At 37.2% G+C, this 12,716-nt stretch overlaps 1 protein-coding gene across 1 annotated transcript in view; it reads right to left on the bottom strand.

The window, feature by feature from the left end:
• The window catches only part of LOC126190965 (non-lysosomal glucosylceramidase), a 250,969-nt gene that overhangs the window by 108,975 nt on the left and 129,278 nt on the right, over positions 1 to 12,716 (bottom strand). Inside the window, exons 8-9 of the mRNA XM_049931627.1 lie at positions 5,458 to 5,593; positions 1,010 to 1,135 (exon numbers count right to left, since the gene is read on the bottom strand). Coding sequence (XP_049787584.1) covers positions 1,010 to 1,135; positions 5,458 to 5,593 — 262 coding nt within the window. The remainder of the gene's footprint in view (positions 1 to 1,009; positions 1,136 to 5,457; positions 5,594 to 12,716) is intronic.

Below are 12,716 nucleotides of genomic sequence, written 5' to 3'. Positions count from 1 at the left end.
TGCATGGTTGGCGGTAGAGTAATAATGAATAAACCATTGAAAGAAACATATTTTAATTTTCACACAAGAGGGTAACAATAGTTAACTGGGTACCATATTCATGTTGAAGGTTACGAACAATGATCAATGTGATGACCATCTGCATCCTCAACAGACTGGATACCATTCCCCAACTGTTCGCAGCACTTTTCGAATGGTGGGTCATGGGATGGTCAGCTGTTGTGCACTGTTTGAAGATCACATACTGAGTCCAGCCCTCTCAGCCATGCCAACAGTAACTTCTTCAACAATTTTTGATGCATTGGCTATCAGCGTCTCCCCAGTCATCAGTAAATTCGAACTCCAAATCATGTTCTTCAAGCCCAGTGTGCAAAGAGTACCTCTCCACATTCCTTTAATGCATTGGTACTCGGGGAGAGCAGCAGCACTATTGCTGTTGTTTAAACAACACAGCTTTACCAGTAAAGCCCTGCTCACCTTGTACAGACCCACGCTGACTGACTGCAACTGTAATGCACTGATGCTTGTGTTTCAATCCTATGTCACTGTACCAGTACCAGTGCCTAATGGCAACTCATGACAATAACACTACCAACAATGCAAATCCTGCGGTGCACAGCCTGCGCATCATTCCTATAAAGTGGGGTACCCATGCGGTAACTAGTTTTCTGTCTACACTGTTCATGTGAAAGTGATGATAATCATATTTATGCGCTATTTATAATGTCACTGCATGCAACAGCAAGCCGCGTGTTTGAACATTTTAAACGTTTTATTCATTTCCGTACCTTTACTGTGATTGCAGTTATTGGAACATGTCACCCCCACAATAAATGTGAGCTAAATTTCATTTTCTCAGTCAGTTCTGTCACACATGAACATGAAAGCATCAATTGTGATGTACAGAATTGCTTCACAGACCCAGATTTTCAGAAGCATCAGACTACTTACATAACGAGATAAAACAGATGATCATGATCAGTGTGGAAACAGTATATTATCTACTTACAAATCTGAAAGGACTGGTTTCTGCCATGCTTCAATTTCATTTTCCCAGCATGTATAATTATCAAATAAGTATGAACACATTGAAGGTGCTGCATTTCCTTCTTTGCCAAAATATTTTGTGTAGTACCTGTGACAAAAATTTCATGTTAACAACTCAGTAACAAATATTAAAGTAAAAGGAGAGAAACAGTTAGATGAAAAACAACAAATGGAATGACAAAGAGAGGGGAGAGAAGTGCACAAAAGCATCCAAATAAGGTAAAAAAAAAACCCTTAGGTTTGTAAAATGAGGGGCTAAATATAAATGGAATGTAAACTAATCAAGAGAGACACAATGTGTTAAGCAAGAGGAAAACTTATACAGAAGCAAAAAGCTAATCAGTCTCTATGATACAGTTGCTGAATTACAGGTTTAGTGGAATCCTATCGTATTGCAGAAATTTACTCACAACATGAGAAAGTTAGAAACAAGTGAAAACAAACAGAATGACTGCCCAACACCGACTTGAACTAAACCATCGAACACACAATACTGAAGGTCATAACTGCTGATCCTATTACCACGGCAAGTTGCCAATACAAAATCCAGAGTGCTTGCACTAACAACATCACGTCTATCTACAAAACTTGAAACTCAATAATACCAGCCTTTGTGTCCAGATTCCACTTGTGTAGTAAATTATTTTAAGAGATCTAAACTGTGTAATTTTGACTGTGGATTTATAACAACTTGATGTGGAAAAGCTTAACGAAATATATTTTATCTTTAGAATGTCAAAATCCCCCCATGAATGACGAACCTTGGTACTGGCGAGGAGATTTAACATGCGTCAGTGATATACAGATAGCCATACTGTAGGTTCAACCACAACAGAGAGGTATTTGTCCAGAGACCAGACAACTGTATGGTTCTGAATAAGGCAAGGACAATAGTGTGGGTGTGACTGACTAATCTCGCCTTGTAACATCTATCAAAATAGCCTTGATATGCTGCTACTGCAAACAGCTGAAAGCAACGGGAAACTACAGCTGTAACTTTCCCTGAGGGTATGCAGCTCTTCTGTATGGTTAACTGATGATAGCATCCTCTTGTAAGATATTCTGGAGGTAAAATAATCCCTCATTCCGATCTCCAGATGGGGACCACTCAGGAGGATGCCGTCAGGGGAAACAAAACTGGCATTCTATGGATTGGAGCATGGAATGTTACACCCTTTAATCGAGTAGGTAGGTTACAAAATTTAAAAAGTGAAATGAATACGCTACAGTTAGAGATAGTGGGAATTAATGAAGTTCGGAGGCAGGAGGAACAGGATTTTTGGTCAGGTGAATACAGTGTTATAAAAATAAAAATTAGATAGGGGTAATGCTAGAATAGGTTTAATAATAAATAATAAAACAGGAGCATGGCTAATTAACTACAAACAGCATTGTGAAAGCATTATTGTAGTCAAGACAGACACGAAGCCCTCATTTACTTACAAACCGCAAAACGAATAAGTGGGAATGGGTACAGGACAAACTTAAGGATTTAGAAGCATGTATCACTAAGCGAAAGACAGATACCACCTACAGGAAAATTAAAGAGGTCTTTGGAGAAAAGAGAAGCACCTATACGAGTATCAAGAATCCAGATGGAAAACCAGTCCTGAACAAAGAAGGAAAAGATGAAAGATGGAACGAGTATATAGAGGGTCTGTATAAGGTGTAACACTTATATCGATTAGAAGTAGGTTTATATTATGTAACTGTGTATCTGCAATTATGAAGTGTGTATTCTGTGTTCTTTAAACTCCTTGATCTGTGGCAAAAAATTAGAGTTTTGTAATGTATATATGAAAAAAGGAAAAGGAAATGCTAAAATGATAAATTATTAGGGAAGTAAGCATATTTAGGATGATGTATATTGCAGTAGTTACTCGGAGATGAAGAAGCTAGCGCACGATAGAGTAGTAACAAGAGTTGCATCAAAACAGTCTTTAGACTGAAGACAGCAACAGCAGCAAGAATAACAACAACAACAAACTCAAAAGAACTCTTTCTACTTCCAAAGTTAATGAGAGAAATCATGTCGGAATTTGGTAAAATACAAATGCAAAAAACTGAAACAAAGTCCCACCTATCAAATGTTCAGAGCATATATAATTTACGAAATAACAGTTTATGCTTACGCCCATCTTTAAGTAGTTGTACATCACCCAAAACTTCTAGTTCATAGTTAGACAGCTTATGAGTCAGACCAATATCAGGTACACTCTAGGTATTGGCTCATACCACAATCACACACATCTGTATGTGAAAATATGTGCACTGACACTGACATTGCTGTTTAATAACTTTTGAGTGATTACAGTGCCTCAAATTCATTATCATTTTACTTTAACTGTGCTTTGGTTAACAAGTGGTATGGAACCGTCACTGTCATTGAAATTAGTGAGTCTTGGACTCTGTGAAACTCATTATGGACTGGATTAAATGAATTCTCTAAGTTTAAATCTCTCTAATAAATTGCTATGGGACAGTGCTAAGTGCATACTATGGTTTTTGAAGTAAATGTGAATTATGTTTTGTGCCAAAAAAGAACATTTAACTTTTCCACTGCAATTTTAGTTGCTGGTCTGGTTCTATCCACTGAGATACTTTCATAATTGACAACTTGATCACTATTACTAATAATTAAATTTACCATTTAGTTGGGCCCAACCCACACATATTTCTGAAAATACTTAAACGTCTTCACAGTTTACCAAAACATTAAACTCAATTTGTCCAGTTGAATTTTTCAGTAGACATAACCGTAATTGCCTCAGGTTTAGTTCCAGCAAGTGAAAATTTTGGGTCTTTTAATTCTTAACCACATTAGATGTGCAGTCTGATGTTTTGAAAATGAGTTCATGTCTAGCAGCATGGTATGAAAATGTACCCTCTATAACAGAACACACCAGATCACTGCTGTTCTCATCTTTGGCGTCAAGAAAACTTCTTATGTTTGGTGAAACAGTAGCATTAATAGCATTCCTATCTATGGCTGTTTTCACATCGTCTTTAAAATCACCCTCTCTTTTATGTATGGCACAAAATTCTCCAGTACACTATGTGCAATAAACACGTTCATTGTTACAAAAATTTGTATTCCTGTTGCAGGTTAATATTAAACACACACTTTCTTTTGCCCATTGCTAAATGATGACACACAAAATGAATGAAGATGAAATGACCAAAAATGTGTAGACCAGCGCACACAAAAACAATATAAACACTTTGCCCTTTGTGTTTTCAAATGACCTAGTGAAAAGTAGTTGTGGAAGCAGTAGCCATGACTTCCCATCAACTTCAGTGCTTGCTCTGCGGTCGCCCGAGTATGGCATGGCTGTAAGAGTTGGTTTGAAAATATTACATCTAAAATATAGGTCTAAATTTTTTTAAAAAATCCTTTCAGTCATAGCAATCTCAAATGCTTGACATTTTTTACAATCTTTGACATTACCGTGAACAGTTCTGAAAAATCAGAGATGTCCAGGCTAAAATCTACCAAAGCCTACTAATAATAAAACTTAATGACAAATAAATGTGTGTGTTAGTTCAATAGAAATTGTGTTGTTATTTACACCTTTGAGCAAAACACAATTGAGCACTCACTTAGACTTTCAGTTCTGTGGCAATCAAAAGTGGACTACTGAGGAGACACTACAAAACCCAAGTAAGTATCTCTACAGAGTGTGTGCTGATATGAGAACTACAGGCACATTAAAACTGTGTGTCACACATAGACTTTAAGCTGGGACCTTTACGTTTTGTAGGCAAGTGTTTCCAGGAGTATTAGAGTGAAGTTTGGATGATAAAAGAGAACTGACAGAAGTAAAGATGCGAGGCGAGATCATGAGTCATGCACATATTGCACGATGTGTGATTTTCAGTACTTACTTAAGTCTTTTAAAACGTTCTCATGCAATTGACTATAAAGGTACTGTTAAGGAAAACTACAGCTTGTCTAAAACTACAAGTTTGAGTTATATGACACTGAAGTCTACATTATGGAAACTATGCCAGATTTTCACTGATTACAAAATTTCTCATGCAGTGACTGCACCAGCTCAGTTTCTTTAAAATATTTCTCCTGATATGTGTAAGCCAGTCTCCAAGTTATTAAGTATTTGTCATCATTTTGAAATTTATTAACTAAGGAGCTCTACATGTCTTGCTATAAACACACTTCTCATAATAGATCATTTAACATGACTTACAGGCTATTATTTTCCATTTGCTACTCGCAATCTATGTCTATAATCATACTTTTTTCTTTTTCAGGATACATCACTAAATTAAGAATAAAGTTTGTGAATGACAGTCAGTCTAATTTCGAAATGTTTCAGTGTATTTGTCACCCACTGTGTATAAGAAAGTGAGATCAATAGAGAATAAAGTAGAACAACACAATATTAATCTTACCTGTAGTATTCCTTGGCCTTTCCATGGAAATGTATTTTTGGCATATCCCAGACAAGGGCAAATTCCACTTCCCTGGACTCACATTTTGGAATTGTGGTCTTTGCACATACTGCAGAAGCCAATTGTTTTCCTTTCTCTAAAATATTTAATATCAGTTATAAGTAACACATCTTAGAACCCAAGATTCAGAAAGGAAGATAACATTGCAAGTAAAGATGCAAGGGAGAGAGATATACCTAAGCTGTGGTTAGGACGGACAAGATACATTCATTAATGTGGGTGTGTAGCACTTCCAGTGTCACTGAATTACAAGGGAAAAAACAGAAAAAAATTCAGCAATCACATTTACCTCTCCCTCTACCCCTTTTTCAACTTCTTTAAACCCATGCTTCAACAACAACAACAATAACAACAACAACATCGTAACACATAGCTGTCTCTACTTTAACTGATTTTGTGATCCCAGTCCAGCAAGAAGTTTCTATCTTTTAACTGGCAGCTTGTCTACTGTATTGTAACACCTTGTAGTCACCACTTTGGTACACACTTAAACTTACTTAATAACTTCCCAGAAGTACACACACACACACACACACACACACACACACACACACACTACTTGAAGAAAGAGTCACCTGGCAAATTATACAACACAATGTTTACAGAATTTTTTGGTAGGATTCTAAACTTTATCTAGCCATACATTCATTTACATGTATGTTTCCAGCAATTCATACTCAGATTTCTTTGTTTCCCCTGACTAAATACATTTGTGGAGAATTATCTTCTTTTTCAGTAGGAGCTATGCGTAATGTGTTTCCTGATGCAGTTGGAACAAAAGACTTTCACAGTATTCAGCAGTTGCTGTTTTATGCTTCAGAGTTAATCAGTAAGGAGAACACTTCTTATAACTGGAAAAATGGTGGCTAAAACCATTCTCATTAAGGAAATCAACTTTGCCTTTTTTGTGTACCCCTTCTGGCTTCCACCCATTCACTACTTTGCTGTTTCATTTCTTGCATCAAGACTATGTCTCATTCAATGTAACTGATTGGTGTGCAAAATCAGTTGGCTTTCCTCTAAAAACAGTTCAAAAATTGCTCAGAAATTTGTTTTCATATTTGATTTTGGTCAGGAGTCAACAAATGCAGCAAATATCATTCTCTTACTTAATTCTATGTATAAGACATACTGTAATCTTTCTTTAAATATGCCTGTAGAACCAGCTACTGCATTCAACTTCAACTTTCAATTACTAATACCACACAGTGTGTGATGTTGGGGTTGCAGTTTTGTGGAGTCCATCAGGGGGAAAAACTTCAAGAAATAAAGAGCCCTGTTTCGGGCTTAATCAGCCAGAATTTGATGATGGCACTAGTTTCTGTTGATCCATTTGAATGAAACACACACCCAACAAGAATTCTTTAAAAAGTCATATACACAAAACTGCCTTGGAAGATTATCTTTGTGTTTACCGTGCAAAATGTATTAAGATAACAAAACAAATTTTATTGTTATCAATGCCACATCTGTGTAACACAAAGAAATTTTCTCCTTATCATAGTAAGTTTACATTCCACATATCATATTCATAACTAATATTATGGTGTGGTACATGACTTCAATTAAAACTTCCAGTCTGAGATGCTGGAGCTGGTATAAAACTTTTTCCTGATGTTCTGTGTCCAACTGTCGGGACATCTTCAAAAGTATGATGCAGTCAGTAATGAAATTTCAGGAAACAGTTTTATACCTCGGCCATGGACTCTCACTCCAGGAGTTTTAATCTCAATAAACACTAACCATTAAAGCATACACTGTATGATAGGAGTATGTCATCAGTTTCAGATAGTATACAATTGTCAAAAGATTTTGTACGTACTTCTCATATTGCTGGCAGTGAGGACATTACCTGTAACTATGAAATTCATTTCTGTCTATGCTCACATGAACTGAAACTCCCTGGCAGATTAAAACTATCTGCCAGACTGCGATCTGAACCTCGGATCTTTGCCTTTCACAGGCTTCCTGACTTATGACCCATCCTAATACTTCTGCCAGAACCTCATATCCTACCTGCAAACTTCACAGAAGTTATCCAGCATAAGCTGCAGGATTAGCACTCCTACAAGAAAGGATACAACAGAGACATGTCTTAACCACAGCAGAGGGATGTTTATGGAATGAATTTTTCATTTTTTGCAGCCAAGTGTGTGCTCGTATGAAACTTTCTGGCAGATTGAAACTGAGTGCTGGATCAGGACTCAAACCTGGGACCTTTGCAGTTCATGGGCAAGTGCTCTAAAGCTGTGAGGACAGGTCATGAGTCATGCATGAGAAGCTGTGTCAGTAGAGCACTTGCCAATGGAAGACAGAGATCACATGTCAGCCCTGGACCACTACACAGTTTTAATCTGCACAGAAGTTTCATATAAAAGCACACCCTGTTGCAAAGTGGAAAAAATTCATTCTCACATAAACTGTGTCATGGCTATACCAGTTCTGATCAGCTTAACACTGCCAATTTCTTATGAATACTTGTTAACCAAAGGATGTTTTGAAATATGCTGGGTCTTAACAGTTACACAAGGCTTGTGGAGTGCAGTTTATTTATTAGTCTTGTTTAATTGTTTATAAATGTCTGCCTCAGTTACTATGCAACTATGCTATATATGTGAAATACATTCTGCATAACTTATGCAGAACAGTAAAACACTATGCCTAGCCATAACATCCACATTTTTCACTGAAATCTGTTTATCAAGATGTGGATAATGGCATAGTGTTTTAATTTGGAAACACTGTCTATGATCAACAGCTGATATATTCTTGTAGTAAAATGCCAGTTCTTACTCGGAACAACCCAATACAAAGCTGCCTAAATTTTATAAAACATTACCATAACTGTTCAAAATGTGTAAGTGATGCCACTTGGTTGTTTATAGAAAGAAACATAATGTATACACATCTGTTCCGAGTGCCACTTTGAGTAAATAAGAAAATCGAGTGGTATGGATTCAGCACAGCTTTACTGTCAAATAACTCCCCTGATATGGATCCTGCATGTTATATATGCAACAGGTGCAGACCGTATACAAAACACTTGTAGACTGCCATGATCTGCCAAATCTTGTACTTATGAAGTGTTTGCATAGTGAAACATTAAATTGTTTTCCAGTGTTGCATTTGGGTATCTACTGGCTCCCTGAATTTTCTGTAAAAAGGAGATCACTTGCTTTCTCTTCAATGCAAAGTGTGTCTACCTATGCATAAAACTGTACCCACATGAATTTTTCTACATCTGGGGCTACAGGTCTGAAAGACCTCAGTTTGACTTACACAATCCCATTAATAACTTTGAACACCCATCAAGCTGATACTAACTAGATAATCTACAATGATATCACAAAAAATGAAAAGCAAAATGAATAACCAAAAAAAACTACTACTCTGATCACAACATGGCACCAACTCCATGAACATAATCTACAACTAATCCCTCATAATGGGTAACTTTCAGCTATAGTGGATCTCAATTTCACTAAAATATCAACAAACTGCTAACATCTCTTGTACTACTGCTCACATGAGGAGGGGACTCTAGCAGATCCGTAGTAAAAATCATAGGTCATCATAGGATGCAAGTTCAATAACAAAAACATATTTAACAGTGGGGTGGCAAGTAACTACTCCCTACTGGGTTGCTGTGACTGGACTGTCTGTCCTAATTGTCAAACAGAGCTGGTACCCCACAGCATCCAACTAGGTCCTCTAGGTTTCTTACCATTTAATATTTATACTGAATTGCAGTGATCAGTTATTGTTTTTTACATTGTCCCATCAGAAGCACAATAATTCACAGGTTCTCTTGACAGTAGTTAGTGGCATAACTGCCTAACAGCCCAAAAGAGAGCATTTAAAATTTAAGGAGCACTATGGTACACCAAGACATACTTCTGCCTATGTAATCCCACTCCAACTGGAGTGTTACAGCTGTCCTCGAGGCTACTTGCTAATGAATGTTTGTCCCAAGCACCATCTTCATTTTCAATGCACTGGAGTCATGCCATTGTCTGTCAGTGTCACATCATCACTGGATTCACCTCTCAGTTCATACTACAGCACCAGTATGCAAGGAGCAATACACCATCAGCATGCCAAGAGCAACGTTCCAAGTTTTGTAAAGATGGCATTGATCTCTCAATGTACATTACATACCTCAGACTATGAAGTACAAATCATCTGACATAAATACTAACAACCAGATGAGGAGCCACAATGGTGAGCTGTGATTACTCTCAAAGGAAGAAAACTGACATCTGGGACAAAGGAATGAGGTTAACTTTTGACACGACCTCAATTTTGTCACAAATTGTAATCATCATCAGCAGTGTTTAATGAGTGGTCTCTGGCTTACCACCTGCAGATGCAAATGGGTTTCTGCAACATTCAACTTGCCCCATTCCAGCATGGTAAACAACAAACATAGGCAGTGTATACCTTCTTAGCAACACAGTGGACTATGTGCTTGGGCATACTGAGGGTGTGGTGTGAAGATGTATTCAAGCCAGTGACAGCACAGCAGTGAATTAGCCACAAGGGTATGACTCCAACTGCTCACCATAGTGCTGTAGGTGGGAAAGTGATCAGGGTATCATGAACTGCGACATGACGATGGTAGTAAGTCTTGTTATAAATTCATGCAGAACAAACATCTAAACCTGGTAGTAACAATGAATTTAATAAGGTCTGCCATTATGTAAAAACATTTAAAAAGGCACACCATCTTCAACTGATTATTTTTATTTTTATATTTTTACTATGTATTGTTGACAATGTGACAGAAAGTGTTTGGAATACATGCATTTAGTCTGAGAATGGTCACTGGCTGGTCGAAACTGTTTATGGCACTGTAATAATATCATGAATGAGTGTGTGTGTGTGTGTGTGTGTGTGTGTGTGTTTATAAAAACCCTAAAAGAACATAACCAGTCAAATACTTAATGTCCCATAACAGTACATAATTTTTTTCATGTACTGCGCTTTGGCAATTTGTTAACTACACATGTTATCATCCATGCATATGACACCCTATAGTACTAATATGAAGGCCAGGAAGGCTTCACAGAGATTTTTTAACCTTTGTATTATAAACATGTTTTTAAGGACGGAGTCATATTGCTAATGACACACTACATCTTCAATTAAATGGAAAACTGTGCTTTAGTCACAAAATAAGATGCACTCTGTTACATTGTTGAGCAGTGTAAGAAATGTGTAACCACCATTTCAAACAGGTGAGTACTATAACTGGATTAAAGAATCATCTTTCACAAGCTATGACCATAAATTCTACGAAATTTTGATATCGTTCATCTCTGTTTGTTCCTGAAATCTAAAGATTTGGGGTACATAACAAAAACCCGAGAGGCCACCAACACACAGGCACAACCACTGGCTAGGCAACCCTCAGTTCTGAGCACCAGTCATCAGATGGCATCCTCAAATTCAGACCACATTCTGCTTCCATGCCACGTCTATCTGTGCACGGCACTAGTCCACCAATGACGTTACCCATCGCTAAAGAGAGTGCCGGTTTCCATCGACTACACTGCTTCCACCTTGAACTGGCAGAGATGGAAATCCCTCCACTGACAGGCAAAAATATGATGCACTGCACAAACACACACACTTACAATCTTGCAGTCAGACAATTCACTTCAGTTCCTGCAGCCAACTTAGCACAGCTCATGCAATTAAACAATGGAACACAGTTCTTCTACAAGTTATGTTGATATGGTCACATTCTGATGAAGCAGTCGCTATCTATGGATTAATAGGATCATTAACTAAGTGTCTGCACAATTACATTCAGTTGTACTGAAAATCTCGTAGACTGCCAAGAGACAGCAAAGTCAGTCAGATTTGATTGTATTGGGTTTAGGACATCAAGTGTCATTTATCAAACTGTGCCAAAGTAATGCATCATTTTGTAACATAGTCGTAATAAATGTTATTGGTCACTTCTTACTTTGTTGCCACATTTCTATTATAGTGCTGCCCTGTCAAGCAAGTGTTTAAGCAGCTAGTTATAGTGTGCAACATGACACCTTTACAGAATTATAGCACTAAAACCACTTTGGAATGAAGAAGCATGCAGTACAACATTTATGATAAGTTGAAACAAAATTAATAACATATGACACAGATCATGAACACCAGAATCGAAATCAAAAATTTCAATTATGCGATACCCAAACTGTAGCTTTTTGCATGTGCTAGTTATGTGCCATGGGCAGATATAGCTGGGTGTGTTTGGAATTTATTCTTCTGGAAAGCTTTTCACTCAGTATTGTGCTGACAAACACTAATTCCTTGACTGATTATCTTGAGTACTCAGGCTAGCCAATTGGTCACAAATTACAATCCTTGCTTAACTTGGGTGCAAGTCTGTCTGTCTTGTTTCTTACAGTCCATCAGGTATGATCAAATTTTTTATAAAAGAAGAATACACCAGAGGAATCACAATGTCAAAATTTTAGCTGCTAAGTAATTTTTTAACAAATGCCTAAAACTGCCTGGCAGTTGGCAAATTGTACACCTCTGCCAATAGCTGTAGCAGACAGAGTGTGCACAACATAGAGGGCACATAGTCTTAGTTGATTGCACATTAGTAAACAAATAACACAATACAACATTATCATAATTTGCAAATTTTAAAATTTTTAAAAAATCATAATAATTACCAGCGACTGCTAATAGCATCTGTCTTTGTGCAGTTTACAAAGTTTCACACTATCATGGAATCCAATCAATGTTTTCGACCTTGCAGCGATGAAATATGAAGAATGCGGTATGCAACTGAAATCACCTACTTCTCCTGAAGAACTGTTGTTGTTGTTGTTTTCAGTCTAAAGAAAATCCTGTGCGAGACTCTTCACTGCTGAATGACTACTACAACACACATTCTTCTGGACCTACTAACTGTATGCATCTCTTGGTCTCCCTCTACAATTTGTAACCCCCACACTTCCCTCCAATACTAAATTTGTGATCCCTCGAAGTCTCATAACATGTCCTATTAACTGATCCCTTCTTTTGGTCAAGTTGTGCCACAAATTTCTTGTCTTCCCAATTCAATTCAGTACCTTCTAATTAGTTATGTGATCAACCTATTTACCTTCAACATTCTTCTGTAGCACCACATTTCAAAAGCTTCTATTCACTTTTTATCTGAATTACTTATTGTACACATTTCA

The sequence above is a fragment of the Schistocerca cancellata genome, chromosome 6 (assembly GCF_023864275.1).
Source record: "Schistocerca cancellata isolate TAMUIC-IGC-003103 chromosome 6, iqSchCanc2.1, whole genome shotgun sequence".
NCBI classification, from domain to species: domain Eukaryota; kingdom Metazoa; phylum Arthropoda; class Insecta; order Orthoptera; family Acrididae; genus Schistocerca; species Schistocerca cancellata.
The sequence above is the reverse complement of the archived record's forward strand: the minus strand, read 5'-3'. Positions and strand labels throughout refer to the sequence as shown.